This window comes from Panthera uncia, chromosome D2 (assembly GCF_023721935.1).
Source record: "Panthera uncia isolate 11264 chromosome D2, Puncia_PCG_1.0, whole genome shotgun sequence".
NCBI lineage: Eukaryota > Metazoa > Chordata > Mammalia > Carnivora > Felidae > Panthera > Panthera uncia.
This window is the reverse complement of record NC_064818.1, coordinates 48061826-48082155: the sequence shown is the minus strand read 5'-3', so window position 1 is coordinate 48082155 and position 20330 is coordinate 48061826. Positions and strand designations below refer to the sequence as shown.

General features: G+C 57.1%; 1 protein-coding gene across 1 annotated transcript in view; it reads left to right on the top strand.

Moving 5' to 3' along the window:
* Nucleotides 1–202: 202 nt before the first annotated feature.
* Nucleotides 203–20330, top strand: part of RET (ret proto-oncogene) — a 50714-nt gene continuing 30586 nt past the window's right edge. Inside the window, exon 1 of the mRNA XM_049646323.1 lies at nt 203–457. Within this exon, the coding sequence (XP_049502280.1) occupies nt 385–457 (73 nt within the window). The 5' untranslated portion in view covers nt 203–384. The remainder of the gene's footprint in view (nt 458–20330) is intronic.

The window sequence follows — 20330 nt, the reverse complement described above, 5'->3', positions numbered from 1 at the left end:
AGGTTTCCTCTCCGCGCCCGGCGGGATCCCCACCAGGCGCCCGCGGCCGGTACCCCGAGCCCCGCCCTTACCCCCGCACCCCGCCCGCACCCTGGCCCCGCCCGGCCCGCCCCTGGCCCGCCCCCCTCACCGCCCCGCCCCGCCCCTGCCCACTCCTCCGGCGCAGTCCGCGCCCGCCCCGCCTCAGTCCCGCGACCCGAGCCCGGCGCGCAGCATCGTGGAGCAGCCGGAGTCCGCGCCCCGACGCTCTGCGCCCGCAGTGTCCGCCGTGTCCGCCGCGTCCCGGGCGGGCATGGGGCGGCCAGGCTGACCGCCGCACCCCGCCGCCGAGACCCCCAGCCCCAGCCAGCAGCCCTCTTGCTGCGGCCCCGGCGTGCGCGGGCCATGGCGAAGGCGACGGCGACGGCCGGCGCCGCGAGGCTGCGGTTGCTGCTGCTGCTGCCGCTGCTCGGCGAAGGTGAGTCCTGCCGGGAGCCGGTGCCCGCAGCGGCCGGGGCGAAGTTGGCGCCCGGCGCCGAGCGGCGGAGTGGACGCGCTCGGAAACGCCTTTCTCTTTGCGGCGGGCAGCGCTCTGCGCAGTTGCCGGCCGCCTGGGCTGGGCCGGGAGCGAGGTGGAGCGGCCGACCCGGCGCCTCGAGGCCCAGACTGGGCGGGTCTCCGGCCAGAACCGGACGTGAGCCGGGCCGGGCGGCCGGGGTCGGTGTGCAGGGCCCGAGCCGCAGCGGCGCGTCCCAGCCTGGTTGCGCCCCGCGCCGCGGCCGCGTCTTGGAGCGACCCGGACGGATCTTGTCGAGGTTTTCGGCGCAGGTGGGGGAGGCCCGGTGAGGTAGCCCAAGAAAGCCCGCGACTTGGCGCGGGGAGTTCTGTCTTTGCAGATTGTTGCGTCCTGGTTTCCTGTCCTCGCTCCACGTCGGTGCATTCCTCCTCCAGCTCTGATATCCTGGCCCGCCAAGGGTTGCGGAGGGGATCTGCTCTTTTGTAAAAGGTTGCTTTTCCCTCGTGCGTTTTTGCCGCCCTGGTCTTTAAAAATTCGAAAAGCCCATGGTTTCTGGGAGGCTGCCCTCGACGGCCCGCTCTGACTGGCCCAGCGCAGCCGGCTGAGGCCCCGCCATGGCCAGAGTCCCAACAGGCAGCATTAGAGCCGCACGCCGCTGCCAGGCAGGGCCACCTAAGGGAACAGCCTTTGGGACGGAGAGACCGCTCTGGGCCAACCTTTACCAAGCGCTTTTGATCATCCTAGAGTGGGGCAGGGCTATGTGCCGCCAGCCAGCGTAGGGGCTGAAAGGATTAGATGTGGCCTTGCAAAGGCTGGGCACCGCCCCCGATGCCAGACTGACAGAATGAATCCTAAGGCCATAGAATCTTTGATCCCTTTGGCCATACATTTTAGTGTTCCTGGAAGAGTCCTGATTTGATCTCTTCCTTCAGTGCTTTTGTATGCACCAAGTTTCTCTCTGACAGGGAAGCCTGCCCGCCCCCACTGCTTACAAAGGACTTTCCCTCCTTGTGGCCTTTGGGAACAGAAGAGGCGGTGGTCCCCTGCCTCTAGCCCCTGGTCTTGCTGACTCTGGGTTCACAGGCCTGCCCCAAGGCTTCATTTGTGTGACTGGATCCTGGGTTCCACTGGTAGATACTGAAGCCAGAATGGGTTCCCAGCCTGACATGGGGAGGGCAGGGGAGAAGCTCTTTCCTTGCCCTGAGGAGGAATGTAGTGGAGGGAGCCTGTTTCCGGTATTGGGACTCTGGGGTCATTGGGTTGCAGGGGGAGGACCCCTAGGAAGCTGCAGTCAGGGCAGAAGTAAACACAAACAGAATGTTCTGAAGATCTCTTGTAACTCTGAGTTGCAACTTTGTACGTGCTCTTCCACAGCCATTAGCTTAACTGGGGTGCCTGGAAAGGCTTCAAGGGCTAGACTGTGGGGCCCAGGTTGCAAGAGTCAACCTGTGGCACTTGGCGTGGATGTAGTTGGCTTTTTTACACCTTTGGCCCACGCAATTTGGTGGCCAGACTCTCCAGTCCAGGGCAAGTGAGCCTCCCGCCCCGCCCACCTTTCCCTTGGGATGACCAAGGTGCCATGATTGGCTGGTGCTGAGGGTGGAGAAGTGGGCCTGCAGCACCCACAGGAGACATCTGGGACCTTTGGAGAGGCACATGGGCACCCTTCACTTGAAGCAGCACTCCTGGAGCTCGTGAGCCTGGCTCTCGTTGAGCTGCACCGGATGAGCCCTGATGCTGCTCCAGGACCCACCCAGGCTGAGAGCAGCTCAGCCTCTGGGCGCCCTCTTGTGGATGCAGCATTCCGGTGACCAGGCCTATGGCTCAGGGGATGTGCTGCGTCTCTAGAGGATGAGACCTTCCCCCTGTGGCCAGACAATTCCCCAAGGCAGGAAGCTCTCTTCTGTGCTGGGAGACTGACAGGATGGGAGCAGGGAGGTGACCCAGATGAAGAGGCAGTGGCCTAAACCAGAGCACAGCGGAAGGAGCCCCACTGCTTCAGGGCTGGCCAAGAAGCGGGGGACGGGGATGCCCGGAGCAAGGCCATGGGACATAATAAGCAGACCCCTGAAACTTGTTCCCCTTCCACATGTGCACAGTGTCATTGTGTGTGACCGCATATGCCTTAAGAGAAAGGTGCTGACACAGACTCCTCTCTCACATCCTGGTGTCCATGCATGGGTGCACACCCACAGGGTGTCTCTCTCTCTCTCACACACACACACACACTCATAATGCTCATCACTAGACATGCTCCTGCCCTTTCTCAAGGATAATGTGATCATGACACCTATGGACACACACACACTCCCACAATGAGTGAGGCCTAACCCCACTCATACTCCACCCTCACCCAGGGAACCCAGCCCCTGTCACTCACACGTACTGGGACCTCACATATATACATAGGAACCCCTGCCCTTCACCCCCTCATACACTCAGGGACACAGCCCATTGGCCCCGGGGATCCTGGAACCAGAGTTGGGAACTTCCATCTAAGACTTGTTCTTAGGAGAGTCTCTGGCACTTTGCTGCTCAACACAGGTGCAGCCACCCTTGGGGCATGGATGAGCAGTTAAGTCCCAGCCCAGGGCTCTCCCAGCCTGACTCCCCGGGTAGCACCATTTCCCCGACTTTTGGAGTTCCTCAGCAGGCCTCACATCTCTCGTCTTTCTCGCCTGTCTCCTTGGGTGCCATTTTGCTGAGCACCTGTGGCGTCAAGGACGGACCTGCCCTCTCTACCTGCAGACCCCTGGGACTTTCAGCCCCTGACACCAAAGAAGGAAGAACTTGCCATGACTTGGCATGCTCCCCTCCAGGATGCCAGGCCCGGCCCTCTGTAGTGTGGCCTGGGAAGGCCACTTATGCCTGGACCAGCAGATGTCAGAGCAGCCATGCTGGGAAGGCTGCCTCACCTACTTCTTACTTTCTTTTGGACCCTCCCTCTTTTTGGCCGGGGCCTAGTAAAAGACATGTCCTCCTTCACCAGCTGACCTGGACCCCTGCCTTCTGTCTCTTCCACCCTAGCCTGCATCCCCACTATGCCTCTCTGACCTCTGGGAGCTGCTTGCATCCCACAATGCCTGCCCTGGGCCCTACCAGGGCCCAGCCTACCCAAGAACACAGGGGATGGACTAGCTGGTGGGCTCCTAAGGGTGGGGCCTGCAAACAGCAAATGAGGAAGTTTATTGAGCCCATTGCTAAATTGCCTTTATTCTGCAGAATTGCTTTAGGGATGGCTAAGTAAATCGCTGTTTCCTTGATGGTGTGAAGAAAATGGGATGCATTCACCTAATGGGGAGCTAATGGCCTTTTAGCCAGGGGAAGAGAAAACTAATTAAAAATTATGGTATCTGTTAAAATGGAGCCCAGGGTGCCAGGGGGAATGGAAGGCCCGGAAGCTGCCACTTCCCCCGAGGCCTTACCCCTCTCTGTGACCTGAGGGAGGACTCCTCTGTCCTTGGTCTTAACTGGGTAAGGCTGAGGAGGAGCCACCCCAGGGAACTCACAGCCTGCTGGTCCTCTGCGGAGCACTGCCTATCTGCCAGCTTCCTGTAACCTCCCGAAACCCTGAAGGACATGGCCTTGGTATCCCATTTTGCAGGTGAGGAAGCCGTGCCCCACATCACCTGTGGACTCCAGCCTATGGAGGAGATTTAGTGACTCCTCACCCCTAGTCCTACGCCTTTTGGCAAATGCCTTCTCTGAGCCAGTGGTGGTGGGGACCAGGCATGGGGCTGAGGAGGGCTCCTGGGAAGGGAAAGGAGCCCTGAGCCTGCTCGCCCACCAGTGACTCACCTGCTCGGGGCTCCAGCAGGGAGGGAAGTGGCATGGGAGGGAAGTGTGGCACTGTGCTCGAAACAGAAGCTCATCTGGGTCGTGGCAGATTTCTTTGGCTGGACCATTGCTTTAGCTGATGTCTGGGAGTCTCATGGGTCTAGAGACAGCCACCAAGCATGGCCCTGTCATAGCCGGCCCCAGGAGAGGGGTGTGTGTGCTCTTATGTGGCAGAAAGGGGTCTCTGTGAGGGTGCAGCCTCTGCACCCACCCTCTGCCTGGGGACGCAGTACCTGACCGAAGCTACTGTGCCGAGGTGGCGGGGGTGGGGGGGTGTGGGGCTTCAGGAGGTGTGGGTACAAGTGTGTCTCCGTATCCACGACCGGGCTCTCCTCCCCAGGGCTCCAGGGCACACTGGGAGGAGAAAGTGCCCAACCAGTACCCAGGAAAAGCACAGAGTTGGAGAGGCACTCCCCCACTCCCATAGTAGTGCTTCCTTCTGTCCTGTGGAAGTGGCTGCATTTCTGCTGCGGAACCATTTCCCCCTTCCTGTGGGTGTGGGGGGGACATTTCCTATGTGAGGGCCCTGCTCTGGCTCCTGACCTTGGCAGCACTCAGCTCAGGTCCCCCATGTCCTCTTCCTCCTCCTCATGTCCTCCTCCTCTTCCTCATGTCCTCCTCCTCCTGTGGCCCTCCTCTTCCCTGTGTCTTCTTCCTCCCTGTATCTTCCTCCTCCCCTGTCCTTCTCTCCATGCCCTCCTCCTCCTCCCCGTGTCCTCCTCCTCCCATATTCTTCCCTGTGTCCTCCTCCTCCTCATGTCCTTCTCTCCACATCCTCCTCCTCCCCACATCCTCCTCCCCATGGCCTGCTCCCCATGGCCTCCTCTTCCCCATATCCTTTTCTCCATGCCTTCCTCCTCCCCCCGTGTCTTCCTTCTCCTTCCTATAGACTCTTCCTCCTCCCCATGTCCTCCTCCTCCTCATGTCCTCCTCCTCCTTCTCAGGTCCTCCTTCTTCCTGTGTCCTTCTCCTCCCTGCATGCTCCTCCCCATGCCCTCTTCCTCCCTGTGTCCTCCTTCTTCTGTGTCGTCCTCCCATCCATATCCTTCTCTCCATGCCCTCCTCCTCCCTGTGTCTTCCTCCTCCTCCCCGTGTCCTCCTCCTCCCCACATGCTCCTCCCTGTGTCCTCCTCCTCCGTGTCCTTTTCTCCATGCCTTCCTCCTCCCAGTGTCTTCCTCCTCCTTCCTATATACTCTTTCCTGTGTCCTCCTCCTCTCCACATCCTCCTCCCCATGTCCTCCTCCTCCTTCCTATAGACTCCTCCTCCTCCCAGTGTCCTCATCCTCCTCCCCATGTCCTCCTCCTCCTTCTCACATCCTCCTTCTTCCCATGTCCTCCTCCTCTTTGCTGTGTCCTCATCCTCCTCCCCATATCCTCCTCCTCCTTTGTGTACCCTCCTCCCGTGTCCTCCTCCTCCTTCCTGAGTCCTCATGCTCCTCCCCATAACCTCCTCCTCCTCCTGTTGTCCTCTTTTTCCCCAGTGTCCTTCTCTCCATGTCCTCCTCCTCCCCATATCTTCCTCTTCCTCCCAGTGCCCTTCTCTCCATGTCTTCCTCCTCCTCCCCATGTCCTCCTTCTCCTGCCTGTGTTTTCCTCTTCCCCATTCCCTCTCCTTCCTCCTGGTGTCATCCTCTGCCTCATTTCTGCAGTTTCTCCGAGTGAGTGGTTTAATAGTGATAGTAATAGTGATCTACAGACACTCCCTGAGGGACCGCCTGCTGCCTAGAGAGCTTCTCCAGGGCTGGGGATGCCCCTGGGGAGACAACAGAAGGGCTCTTTGACCTCAGAGCTGTCACTGTGCAGGGAGGGACAGGCAGTAAAGGAAGCACTAAGCCGTCACTTACCCCAAAAGCATGTGTGTGATTTCAGAGGTGCTCAGCAGGAGCACCCTGCCCCCTGAAGGGCAGGGGAGGGGAGGGCACTGGGCTGCCAGGCAGGCAAGTGGCCCTCCCAGCTATGGACTGCAGTGTGGTTATGACAGCAGGGGATCATGCATCCCTGCTGGGCTCCCTCCTCTTCCCTGCTCCCTCTCCTCAGCTTCCCATAGGTCTCTGAGGCCTTTCTTCCGTGCTCTGTGGGTCGGGGTGCTTCATCCCCTAGAAGGCTGTGGGGTCAGTATGACTCAGAGAGGCCACACCCAGCGTGGCCCTCTGGTGGCCTGGGGAGGGCGCTCCTGAGAGGCTTGAAGGGGTGGAAATGCCCAGGCCTCCCAGAGCCCACCTGACTTTCCCTTCCCAGCCCCAGAGTGGCAGTCCAGGCCTGGTGTTTGAGGGTTTAAGGGAGACTGTGACTTCTGAGGCAGGGCTCCACCTCACCTCAGAAGACCTTAGAAGACCCCTCTTTGGGCCAACACTCCAAGACCCTTGGGAGCCCTGTAGACTGGGCCCTCCTGCCCTCCCTCCCCTCCTGATCCTCCTACCATCCACCTTTCCTGAGCTCTGGGACCAGATGAGGGCCTGGGCTCCCATCAAGCTCAGACTTCACAGCTGTGCAGTTGTAGGGGCCCCTGGGACCTCCCTTTGTCCCTGAGGCTGGAGGCTGTGAAGCCGGTGCACCCCTGCACTGTCCCCTCTGAGACTCTGGGCCAGGAGGGGGTGGGACAAGAGGAGGCAGCAGTGTGCCATTGTTTCCTCAGCTGGAGCTGATGCCCCTAGAAAATGCGGTTGTGGGGGTAGGTGACACTAACAGGACCTTGAGGGAGACAGTTTAGGCACCACCTGGGCCCCCAAGGAGAGCAGGTGGCCAGCCGCGAGCAAACACCTCTGTTTGCCTTTGCCTTATGAGTGGCTCCACAAAGTACAGCAGCCCGGGTGCCGCTGCGGAGAGGTCACCTGTGCACTTGAACAGGTGTGTGCCCACCTGGTGGGCTGGCTAGTGCAAGTTGTCCATGACAATATCAAAGCCGGGGGGGTGGGGGAGGGCAAGGCTAGAGTTCTGTGTTGGGCAGGGCTCAGTTCTGGGCCCAACTCAGGGAAGGTGCCTGTGCCCCCGTAGCCTGGGTCCTAGGGCCCCAGCCCTCTTCCCAAGTTCAGGCGCTGGCGGCTGTACCTCATGGCCATCTTGGGCCTTTGCTCCTATGTGACATGGGGTGCTGATGTCTGTGATCTGCAGGGCCCAGGGCTCCAGAAGTGCTTAGAGAGCAGTATGGCCTGGGGGGCTGGGGTGGGGGAGGGGGAAGGGACCGCAGGGGTGTCGAAGCTCTGAGCCCTGCCCCAAGCACCAGCCAGATTGGAGAAAGGGTTCTGCTGCTAAAAATAAGTTAGAAGGCCCCTGGCAAGCTAGTAGCCACCAAAGCTGGTTCCAGTGTCCCATAGGTGGCTGTGTGATCACCAGAAAATTGCAGTGATTCTCAGCCTTCCAGAAGGGGGAAAAGAAAAAATGTGATTAATGGCCCCAAATCATTAATGACCTACAAAATGCTGGGGGAAATGTGCACTCTGTGTGCCAGGACCTGGGGGTGGGGTGTGTGAGGGTGTTGACCTGGACGTGTGCAGAGTGATGGGGCCATCCAAGAGTCTAAAGAGTTTGTTTCCTCAATTTCTCTTGCTGGTGAAACCAGCAAAGACACAGAAACAGTGAAATGGTTCAAGACGGAAGCTGGGGCTGCTCCTGGGTGGGTGCGGGTTTCTCCTTGCCTGCTCCCCCGTCCTGCCCTCCCAACACTGGCTGTGGGGCATCTTCTGCATTCTGTCCTTTCCGGGGAGGAGAAAGGGTAGAGTTGGGGAGCAGGGCACCATTCCAGCAGCCACTTAGTGGGGTAGCCACCCTCCATCTCCTCACTTCTGGAGGCAGGGTTAACATGCACTTAGCCCTATGCAGATGGGTGTTGCCACCAGAGGGATGACCCACGTCAGGTAGGCAACCTGCAGGGTGGTCTTTGCAGGAGATTCATCCAGCAGGACCACAGACATGACTCCACAGAGCCTTGAAGTCTCTTGAGTGAGAACCCACTCGAAGATTCTCTGCTTCCAAGCCTCCCACCGACTCCTATCTTTGAGGGCAGGTGAGACTGCACTTGGTAAGAGAAAGCCCCACAGCCTCAGTGATTCAACACAGCCAGTTTGTCTCCTACTAATGGTCCCTCCTGCTAGCCCCTCTATGCCCAGCTGTGTGCTCAAGGAGGGGCACAGAGCCAGGCCTGGAGGGACCCGCAGCACTCTGCCCATGTTCCACAGGCTAGAACCCCATCACGTGGCCCTTCTCTCCACAAGAGAGGCCCAGAGTACAAAGGAGGGCATGGCGGGTGGGAGGGCACACACCGGAGCACCTGCCTACACTCTCGGGGACCCCTGCTCCCGACACGGCACCCCTGCGCACGGACTCTTCCATGGCAGTTCTCCTGGTCAGCACAGCCAGGGCCTGTGTCCTGCCCAGCATCTGCCTGAGGGAAGGGTAGCAAATAATTACAATTTGCTTCTTTTTGGTGAGGTAAAATTCACATAACATGAAATCAACCATTTTAAGTGAACAATTCAGTGGCATTCAGTACGTTCACAATGTTGCATAGGTATCACATCTATGTAGTTCCTAAACGGTCTCATTGAGGCAGAAGGAGACCCCAAACGCATTTAGGCACTGCCGTGTATCCCTGCAGCCCCCAGCCCATGGTAACCACTGCTCCGCCTTCTGTCCCTATGGGTTTGTCCACTTCGGATATTTCACATAAATGGAACTTTGTATCTGGCATCTTTCTCTGAGCATGATGTTTTCAAAGTGCACCCACATTGTAGCATGTATCAGTGCTTCATTTCTTTGTAAGGGTAATATTTCCTTGGATTGTAAATATCATGTTTATTTATCTGTTCATTTCCACCTTTTAGCTATTGTGAATAATGCTGCTGTGAATATTCACGTACAAATACCTGTTTGAGTCCCTGGTTTCACTTCTCTTAGGTGTGTCCCTAGGAGTGGAATTGCTGGGCCATATGGTAATTCTGTTTTATTTATTGAGGAATTCCCAAATTGTTTTCCATGGCAGCTACACCATTTTGCATGCCCACCAGAAGCGTGGGAGAGTTCCAATTTCACCACATCTTCAACACTTGTTATTTTTTGGATTGTTTTGTTTTGTTTTGTGTTAATTATAGCCAGCATACTGGGTACGATGTGGTATCTCATTGTAGTTTTGATTTGCATTTTTCTAATGATTAGCAATGTTGAACATCCTTTCACGTGCTCATTAGCCATTTGTATCTTCTTTGAAGAAATCTCTAATCAGGTCCTTTGCCCATGTTTTAATTGGGTGGGGTGTCTTTTTGTTGTTGGGTTTACCTTGCTTCATCAAATCTCCACCAAGTTTTGCTAAGAAGCTGTTTTGTGTCATTGCATTTCATTGTGTCAGTGGCATTTCTGTTGGTATCTGAGCCCCAGATCCCTTTTGAGGAGGATGTGGGTTCATCTGATGTTCAAGGTGGGAGGCTGAGTCACCATAACCCCACTGGGACCCTGAGGACATTCTCAGAAATCCTGGACCTTGAGGCCACTTTAGGCTCAAATGCCCCAGAGGCAATGGAGTCACAACTTGTGTGTGTGACGCCCACGCCCAGAAATCACCTTGTGAAGGACCAGGGAAAGGAGTGGTGCCAGGAATCAGCAGCCCACCCAGCCCACCTGACAAGCCAGGACTCAGCAACAGGGGAACCCAGGGCTGCCCTGTCTTGCTAAACCTCAATCCTGACTCTAAAAATAACCAGGCAGATCCGGTGTAAGTTGATTACCGTAATTGTAGCTCTGTGATGTCATGCTGCCAGTCCCTTGAAGCCATTTTCCTGGGACAGCAGTGTGTACCGAGGCATTGCTCAGCCTTGCAGGAGGGCTGGGCAGTGGCATGGGCATCACAAGGCCTTGACTGAAGAGTGGCTGGAAGGCTTTGTGGGCCCCAGGCAGATCTGATTCCAGACTGGGGAACCAGGAATGCAAAGAGAGAACAGAGGAGAACCGGCTTCAGTCAGCAGGTGCTGTATGCCTGGTCTGTCCCAGCCGTGCTTCCAAAGAGGAGTTCCTGTCCCAGTTCACAGCTGGGAACAGACCCAGAGAGGCAATTGCCAGGCCGGTCACACAGCGAGGCAGTGAAGGAGCGTGGGCTTGGGCCCGGCTCTGCCCTTGTCTTTCTGCTTCCTTGTACTGCACTAAAATCTCTCCTTTGGATCTAGGCCAATGTCTTTTTGCCTTACCGTTGGTGGCCTAGGGAGATACCTGTGATCCTAATCCTATTCCATCCCATATCCCACTCCCCTCCCAGAGGCCACCTAGGTCAAAGCCCATCCCAATTTCTAATATGCCCACCATCCTGCCTCCTGGTCCCGGGTCAGGAAGTTCATGCAGTGAATGCTTCTGCACCAACATCACATAGACTCATAGGAGAATCAGAATTTAAAGGAGCCTTAGCATCGGATGCAACCTTATCATTTTATAGATGGGGAAACTGAGGCCCAGAGGGAGCCATGAGTTGTCACACATGTGAGAAGCATCAACTGAGGACTTGCCTGCCATGACCCCATCTCCATACAGCTTCTCCAGCCCTGCAGTTAGGCTCCTTTTTACTCTTGAAGTTGAGGCCTTAGAGGTCTGGTGCTCCAGTAGGCTTGATAACAACAGCCAAATGCAGGTGCATGTGCCCCAGCCCTAGGCTTGTCTGGCCCCAGGTCCATGCTGTGCTGGAACCTGCCTCTCTCAGAGGCTTACCCTCCCAGCAGAGCAGACTCTTAGGCCTGTTTTGAAACCCCACATCCCCAGAGAGAACCCAGCTTTTCCATCGTGGTGGCCCTGCCTCAGGGTCCTGCCTGCTGCTCACTCTGACTGCACCTGCCCTTGCTTACAGCAGGAGTAGGGAGAGGAGGGGGCAGCCCAAAGCCACAGGGAGGGACTGAGGGGGGCTACCAGTGGGAGCACTGTGACATCCCAAGCCTGCCCCACATAGGAGGGAGTGCGTGCTGGGGGCAGGAGGGCAAACCTGTTCGCTCAGCCCTTGAGGAAAGGGGCTTCCTTTGAGAGGTCCCTTGGTGTTCCTCTCAGACCTAACAAAGAAGCACGTCCAGACCACAGGATGGCCTTCCGTTCCCCCACTCAGCTGCAGCAGTCCCAGTAGGCCCTGCTCTGACCGACAGGCTGCTGCTGGCTCAGGGAGGTGCCTTTGTCCCAGCCACCCTGTGTAAGTGCTACCTTCCTAGGAGCTGCCCTGACCCCTCCCCTCAGGAGGTACAAGCCATGGATCACTGGCCACTTGCAGAAGCCAGACTTTGCTGGTTCCACCTTTTCAAGTATTTGGTGATAATAGGACCCAATGGGGATGGAAGGCACGACCCCGTAAGAGTCATTTCTGGTCCAGCAGAGATAGACATGTCAGGCCCCTGGCATCGGTGGGCCCCTGCCACGTCCTGCCTGTGCATTCAGCAACCATCGCTGTGTCTGTCCCTGTCAGGCAGATAACTGCCTGAGCAGACTCCCACCCAGTCACACTTTCCTGGGCCTTCATCCCATTTCATTGAAATGTTAACAAATTTATACCAGGAAACCTCTAGGGGCACCTGCTTTTTAGAAGAGGTAAGGGAGGCATGGATCGTTATTTATGATGGCATCATCGGTCTGGGCTGTAAGCGGGTGGGTAGGTGGTGCAGGGTCCCAGATCTCAGCGCCCTGGCTTCTCTGCGTGTGTGTGCATGGCCGTCACTGAGCAAAAGAGCTTGGTGGCCATGCCTACCACCCTACACAGGACCCTAGCTTCAGTCCTGGCTCACTGTCTGCTTGGCCTTGGGCAAGGTACTTAGCCTCTCTCTGCCTCAGTTTCCTCCTCTGCAAAGACAGGGATCATAATCATCCTGCTTCTGGCAGTTGTGTTAATTCAGTGGGACAATGCATGTGAAATACCTCAGAACAGAGACTCTCACAAGGAGTGCACCATAGAAGTCTTGCTGGTTAATGTTGCACAAGAAGAGTGCTGCATGGGGCTAGGGGTGGGGGGGTGGTGGACAAAAATGGACAGGACCATCTCTGTTCAGGGATCTCAAGATAGGTGGGATAACAGGTTTGTTTAAGTCTGAGTCACAGTGCCCTGCTGGGTACATGAGGGACAGCTCCCCAGGCGGAGGCACCAGGGTCAAAGCCAGTAATGTCCTGGCCAGTCACCCCCAGGCCAGAGCTAGCACCCCCCAAGTCAGTTGGGACCTTGCAGCATGAGAGTCCTGGAGCCAAGTGGGCCTGGTGACCCCCACACAGTCATCAGCAGGCCACTTGGGTGGCCAATCTTGTTCCAGCCAGGCCTTGCTCTGGGTAAGAAATTAATTGTAACCTAATTGGCAGTTTCCTTTGCATAGAAGCCGGAAGGAGCTGCCAGTGAGGCTGGTGATTAACTCAGCAGCAGCTGGGAAATCACATTTGGGCAGGAGCGTCCATCATCTCAGTGAGGCCACTGCAGCTGGCCTTGATGGGTGTGGAAGTGTGGGCGGTGGCTGCGGGTGCATGTAGGGTGCAGCCTGGGGCCCAGACCCCTCGGAGCAGAAGGCTGGGGCCTGTGTGCAGAGAGTGAGCCTGGACCACTGGCTCCCATGCTGCCTGGGCTGTAGACCTCAGTCATTGACCTCACTTTCCCAAACCTCAACCTCAACCATGCAGAGACCCCTTCCCCACTCTTGGCAGAGGGCTACATGGATGACGTGGGTCGTGTCAGGAGACCTGGGCCCCGATGGCACTTCCATGAGTGTGAGAGGTGAAACCCAGCTTCTGTTTCCCATCATTGAATGGGGGTGGGTGGGTGGCCGAGTGATGTCCCTAGACTATAGCAAGAGCTTAGGCGAGGGGTGCGAGGAAGAGCTTTTCACAAAGGTAGACGGGTGTGCCTGTGTGTGCAGAGTGGTATCTCTGAGGCAAGGGCTGGCCCCCAGCTCTCTCTTCCTCCATCCAGCTGCTCTCCCAGGATGCTGGCCACCTTTCCCAGCCAGGGCCCAAGAGGACAGGTATGTAGGGAGAACACCACACCCCACGTTGGGTCTCCTGCCCTTCTCTACCGTGAACCACACGGTGAGGGCTTAGGCTGCAGGGATGATGTGGACCTTGAGAGCTGAGCTGGTGCGAAGTCCCTGGCCAGACAGGAGCCCTGGGCATTGTGCTAGACAGAACCTTTGGGAACATCGAGAGCCCCAGAGCGCATTATTGAAAGCTCAGGCATCCACTGTGTGTGCCAGGATCCCCATTCGTTCCTCCCTGTGTGCCAGGCCTACCCAGCTTGCCCTTGCTGTGTGCCCAGGCACCCCCAGGAAGGCCACTCAGCCTTGTGGCCATAGTGGCATAGGCTGCCTCCTGAGGGCTGCTGGCAGCATTTTGGGAAGAAGGAATGGAAGACTGAAACTGAAGTTGCACTGCCGTGATGTGACTAATGCCCTCATTGGGCACCAGGGAAGTAGCTAGCCCTCCTTCAGTTCCTTCTTAAAAATAATTAAGATGATAAATTGTAGGGGTGCCTGGGTGTCTGTCAGTTAGGCATCCAACTTTGGCTCAGGTCATGATCTCGCAGTTCGTGGGTTCAAGCCCCACGTTGGGCCCTGTGTTGACAGCTCAGAGCCCAGAGCCTGCTTCGGATTCTCTCTCTCTCTCTCTCTCTCTCTCTCAAAAATAAACATTGAAAAAAAAATTTTTTTAAGATGGTAAATTTTATGTGTATTCTACCGTGATTAATTTTAAAAACTGGGATTCCCTTTGTGTGCCTCCCCAGATTTGTTCTTTATAAATTTGATTTGCAATTTGATCCGTACTTTTTTCCTAAAAGCTGAATGACATCACAATCCCCTGTAAAAGCAGGGCCTCCGGCTGAGACAAAGCACAGTGATTGCAGGGTGACCCTGCCTGTGCACGCACACTTGTGTGCATGTGTGTGTGTGAGTGAGCACACACATCCTGGCCAACACCTACAGTTGGCAGTGCTCCTCAGTCACCAGTAAGTCATTTGCTGAGCTGGGATCAGAGGTTTTGTTCTCAGCCTGGTGGCTGTTGGCTCAGCACCCACCACCGGCCTCACCAAGATGGCCAGTGCACCAGAGGGCCCTCCACGTCCCTCGTGTGTCTTGTGCATATGACTCTCTCTGGCTCATCCTGCTGCTGACTGTCCCCCTGTGGCTCCCAGGGGAGGAGGTCAGTCAGGGCGTGGGAACATGGCATTTGTCAGCACAAGACTCATGAACCTGGCCACAAATGCTGTGGGATTGACTGCCGTTTGCTAGCAGAGAACGGGGAGAGAGAACGAGGAGCTTCCGACACCCAGAGGGGCGGCGAGGGGGAGGAAACCAGCGCGGGAGGTTGGCCACCTGGCTTATTGTAGTGCAACTGGAGAGAACACCAGATAGGAGCCAGAGAGAAGAGGGAATACTAAGGAGTGACAAGTAGAACGAGGATAGAGTTCTCAGCAGCAGCAACAAAAGCAAAAGAAAAAAAAAAAGTCCTCTGAAGGACTGAGAGAAAGTAACTGTCCTACAGAATCCTCTAACACAGCAGAAGTACCTTCCATGAATGAGGCAGAAGGTTAAAAAAAAAAAGTTTTTTTTAAGGCAAGAGAAACCCAAGACCCAGGTTCATGTTCGAAGTGAGTGGGATGAAGTGGAAGGTGGGGACCGGCGAGGGGCAGGAACATTGCGAAGCGTCCAGTAAGGTTGGCCTTGGGCTCGGGGTGGTGGTGGGGGGGGGGGCTATATTTACTTGCAGTGTAAATGTTCTGTATGACGTATTTGTGTATATCAAATATACAATTAGAATAAAGAGAGAATGTGAATGTGATAGAGGAGGGGCCGTGGTGTGGACAGGCCACATCCTGAGAGGGTGACAGTGCCAAGCATGGGTCTTGGGGGCTAGAGAGACCCCCTCCAGGGACAGCTGGCCTGCAGGGGAGGGGCTGCCCCTGGGGAGAAGTCAGTGAGGGCTGTTTCCCATTCCCAGCAAAGATGATGGCATTAGGAAATCGTCTGTTAAGGAGATTCTGCTGGGTTATAATAAAACTGTCATCTGCACGATCTGGCGCTCATCAAGGGCAGGAGCCAGGGCTGTGTAGAGAGTGGATTCTGCAGGAAGGGCCTGCCCTGCACACAGTGCTAACCCTGCCCAGGTCTTGGATCAAACCGTTTCACTCTTTTTTTCTTTCTTAGGAGCCCTGAGTTCCAACTTTCATGTTGCAGTGCAGCACATTTTTAGTTGTTGGGGGCTCTCTGCACTTCTCTGGCAGGGTGAGCGTGTGCCACGGGGAGTGTGACTCACCGGTGCTCATAGCAGCCGGGAGGACAGGCCCCGAGATGGGGTGAGAGACCAAGGGCACCCGGCCAGGAAGTGCCTGCCCAGATACGGACTGGCATGGTCAGAGGGCGGCACAACCACCACAGAGGGTGGCACCGAAATCCGAGGCACCTCGGGTGAGCTGTGTGTGGCCGTGATGGCCAGGGCTGGCCAGGACCATGGAGAGCTGGCGAAGGTGAGCCCACAGTCAGGACCGGGCTATACTACACTACCCTAAGTGAGCCACAGGACGTGTGCGTGAATATGTAACCGTGTGTGTGTGTGAGAATGAGTGTGTGCATGAGAGATGTGTGTATGAGTGCGGGCTCACCGAGGATTCAGCACTCACACAGCAGTTGAAACAGGAGAGGTGAACATAACTTATTAATCTGTGTTGACAGGACAACAGTGGGTATAGGAGAGCTCTGTGGGCTACCTCAGGCTGAGGGCACCCAGGGAAGGACCCTGCTCCCCGGCCGGGGGTCAGAGCCTGCTGGCGGAGCTGGACAGCAGCCCACTGCTCATGGGGAAGTTGGCTGAGTTGCTTGGGCCAGGACTGGCCTGCAGCTTCGAGCTGGCTGGAGACAATCCTCCAAGGCACAGGGGAGCCAAGGCTGTGGACGGGTGGGAGCCAGTCCCTTTCAGGGCCAGGCAGGGTGGGAGCCGATGGGGTCTCTTTGAACATGAGCAGTGACTTCAGCCTTGGGTGGGTGTGCCATGAGCAATGTGGGAGGGACCCACCTGTGCTGTGTGAGGGAAGGTCAGCTCCTCACCCCTCAGTGTGGTGCCATGGAACAGGGGCAGCCTGAGCAACCAGACCCACTGTGCAAGGAGGTGCCACCAGAGGGTGATGCTGGCCGACTCTGTCCAGACAGAAATGTTAGACTAGGTGCGGGGGACGATTCTGACACCCTGTGGCATTCACAGGTGAGAGGGATGGGTACGGAAGGCTTTGCAAGTTCTGTGTCGACCTATCCAAAGTGCCAGGTTTGGTCCTCACTGGAGGCCACTCTGAGCCCATAGGCCAGACAGCCCTTCCTGGCAGAAAGTTGCCAGCAGTGAGCCTCTTGGTGGGCTCAACGTCTGCCTTTATCCTGACTCCCGCTGCCACTTCGTTAGCCCTTGTACCAAATCCCGAGTCTCAGAACCTCCAGCCGAGTGACCTTGGTAAGGCTTCCTACCTCCCAGCTTCGGTGTTCTGAACTGTGAAATGGGGTAGTAAAGCGATCTGCACACAGTGGCTGTGAATCTGAAGTTAGCAGCTTTGTGTAATACATGCCTATGCAGAGGTGAGGCCTGGCTGCAACCTGCACTGGCTGCTCCTCTCCCCAGCATGCCCTGCTCTGATTCACAGTTGGAGAAACTGAGGCTGCAGAGGCTGCACAGCCCTGTGGAAGTAGACACCAGTGGCCCGTCTCAGGCTCTCCTCATTCACCTGCCAGGATTGGCTACATCATTTGTGGGGCCCCGTGTAGAATGAAGGTGGGGACCCCTCGTTCTAGAATTGTGAAGAATTTCAAAACCGTGACAACAGAGCATTAAACCAAGTGTGGGGCCCTTGGGGACTGCCTAGGCTATACCCCCCTGAGGCCGGCCCTGCACCCACCTCCTCAGTTCCCTGCCTTGGACCATGTGTTTTTCCATCTAGAAGTGTCTGTGACACTGAGGAGCATTAAGGGAGCCATGCCCTGCGTCAGAGACCACCTGGGAGGTATTTTAAGTGCATTTAAGTCTGTTTCTGCTTACAATCATCGCCCAACCCACAAATCCCTTCTGGCAGCAATAGATTGGGCCCCACACGGATCCCGTAGGGCTGAGCTCTCTGAGATGAGAGCAGGCAGGGCCCATTTTCTCCCGCACATGAGGACTGTGTGGCAGTGACCAGCCTGGAGGAGGGGTGGGAGAGGGCTCTGGGAGCTCGGGCTGTGCTGCCTCCCAGCCCCTGTACCACTGGAAGTATGTGCAGTCAGGGAGGCCCCCTCCCCCCGCCGCCCAGAGGGTCCTGGAGCTGCTCCCACGTACCTGCGAGGTGGGGTGCTCTGGGTAGAGTAGTTCCCCCAGCAAGACCTGACAAGACCTTCTGCAGCCTCAGGGGTTACCACCCCCAAGAGGCCCTCCCCACAGTGACTCCAAGAACAGCCAGGTTCTACTGGCTTCTACCCTGCTGACCAGGGCCAGGAGTGTGGGTGCTGAGAGAATGTCCAGCAGCTGCTGTATTGAGTCTCATGATGTAAGCTCAGTTGACATGCAGCGGCCCCTCACTGGTACTCTGGAGGCCAGAACGCACACCCCACCTCTCCAGGGAGGGGTCGGGCACCCTAAGGAAAGCTGGTGGCCTGATAGGCTCTGGAAGACATAGTCTGCCCTGGTCTGTGTCTACGGCCGATCCTGTAGACCCAGCAGTGTTCCCTGGGGGGAGCCCTGGGTGCTCAGGCCCAAGGGCAGCATCTCAGAGCATTAGCGGTTAGCGTGTGCCCTTCTGCCATGGCGTTGAGGAGGTCGGCAGCACTCATCCAGGCTGAGCCCCCTCTTTACCTGGTGTTGGTGTCACAAGCCCAGACTGCCCCTGGCCACCATCCTGTGAGGCCCCTGGGAGTTACAGTCTCCTCTCCTTTCTGTGCCCGGAAGTGCCGAGCTGCCCAGAGACATGGTACATCATCAGGGTCCACTTCCCCTCTTGAGCTGGTGTTCCTGACTTGCAGTGAGCCCTAGCACCACTGAGGGCTTTGTCGGGGAGCAAAGCCTGTCCCAGCAGGCAGGGCCCTCTGGGTGGGGGGGGTGGGGGGGGTGGGGGCCCAGGCCTGGTCAGCTGGGGATCAAGAGCATGGCAGCTGTGGGGGCCCCCAGAAGCTGAGTGGGCTGGTGAAGGATGTGCCTCTCTGGAAAGACAGCTTTACGAATTCCAGTTTCTTTCTGTCCGTGCGTGTGCCCTTAAGCAAACAAATGACTTTCCTTCTTTCCGCCTCAGTGTCTGTGTTTGCAAAGCAGTGGTCCTGACAGTGCTTCTGTCTGGGGCTGTGGAGAGGATGGAAGGTCAGTGGGTATGCGTGGGGAATTGCCTCCCAGAGCCATCCAGCGCTCTCCCCACACTCCACCTTTGAGAGGCAGCGGGAGGCTGCAGGGGGCCGGCCCCTTCAGAGAATGTCATGGGGGCAGGACACGGTCAGGGGGAAGGGGGAGTCGTTCTTTCCATGGGGCAGTGAGCATCACTTGCCTTGCCCCCACCTCAGCCCCTCCCCCAGGGCTCTTGCTGGATGCTCTGACTTGGAACCTTCATGGAATGTTGGAGGATAAGGAAGCTTGGCTGCTGCTCATGATTCAGGCCCTTGTCATGGAGCAGCCATGCTGTGCCCGGCTCTGATCCCCCTTCTGAGCCTGCCTTCCGGGACGTGGCCATGCTGGCGCTGGGGCAGGATGCTGCCATGGGTTGGGAGCCCCCATAATGCCGGATTCCTGTGGAGGGAGGCCGGATGGCCCCGCAGAGGAAAGCAGGCCAGGGGTTCCCCTGCCAGGTAGCACAGAGGGGGCTCCCGCACGCTCCTAGTGGGAGGTGGCCGCCAACCCCCTTCGGGAACTCCTCCACCACTGTCCCCTCCCTGTGGGTGAGGAGACACCCACAGGGAGCTTTCCTGTCTTTGCGTCATGACTTGAGTGGTTGCTAGGGTCCTCTTTGGGCCCCCACACTGTGGGGAGAGTGAGTACCCCTTTTGGAGTGAATCCCAGCTGTGCGGGGACCCTCGGAGGACCTGACAGCCATGGCCCATCACTCAGCTCAGCTCTGTGCTGGTACCATGAGTGACCCTTCAGCAGGAGCAGCAAGAGGCCAGTTTTGTGGCCCTTTGGGGCCAACACAGCCCTCTGAGCTGCCCTCCTGTCCCTGCTGGCATCAGCGGCTAAATCCCAAGGAGGTCAGCCCTGAGTGGCTCTGAGAACCTGTGTCCTCCTGGACCATGCTCTCTGCCCTAGCTGTCTCCCCCTTGAATGGCAGCCCATGTGGCACTCTGGAGCAGATCCTTCCCCTGGGAAACTTCAGCTCAGAGCAAAAGGCGGGCTCCTTGGAGGTCCTAGCCTGCTCCTCCTGCCTGAACTTCACCCACAGGGACTGAGTAATTCTAGGTCCTACCCCAGGGACACCTCTCCTGGAGAAGGGCTTTCCAAAGGTCTGAAAGGCCACATTATGGGTGTTGTCATCATCCCCCGACCCCCACCCCCACGTCCCCCCATCACGGTGTTTAGGGTGGGGTGTGCAGGGCCAGGCCTTCGGCTCTGACGAAACCATCTCTCTCGCCCTCCTCCCCCCTTTCCTGTTACCCCTTGTCTCTCTCCTTCTCTCCCTTCTCTCTCCCTCTCCCACCCCTTCCCCCTTGCTCCTTCCCAGCCCAGGCCTGTCTGACATGGCAGCACCCACACTGGAGCAGGCAGGGCCAAGGGTCTCCTCTGCTGGTGCAGACTGGCCTGGCTGCTAACCCCGACAGCTGCAAAAAAAGTGGGGTCTGGGTGGAAACAAGCTGATTGAAAGGAGAAGTTGGCGGGGCACCTGGATGCCTCAGTCGGCTAAGCATCTGACTTCGGCTCAGGTCGACGATCTCACGGTTAGAGCCCTGCATCGCATCGTATTGGGCTCTCTCCTGTCAGCACGGAGCCTGCTTCAGATCCTCTGTCTCTCCCCACCCAAAATAAATAAACATTTAAAAAAGAGAGAGAAAAAAAAATTGGCTACAAGTGCATGAATAGTCTTAAAGTTTG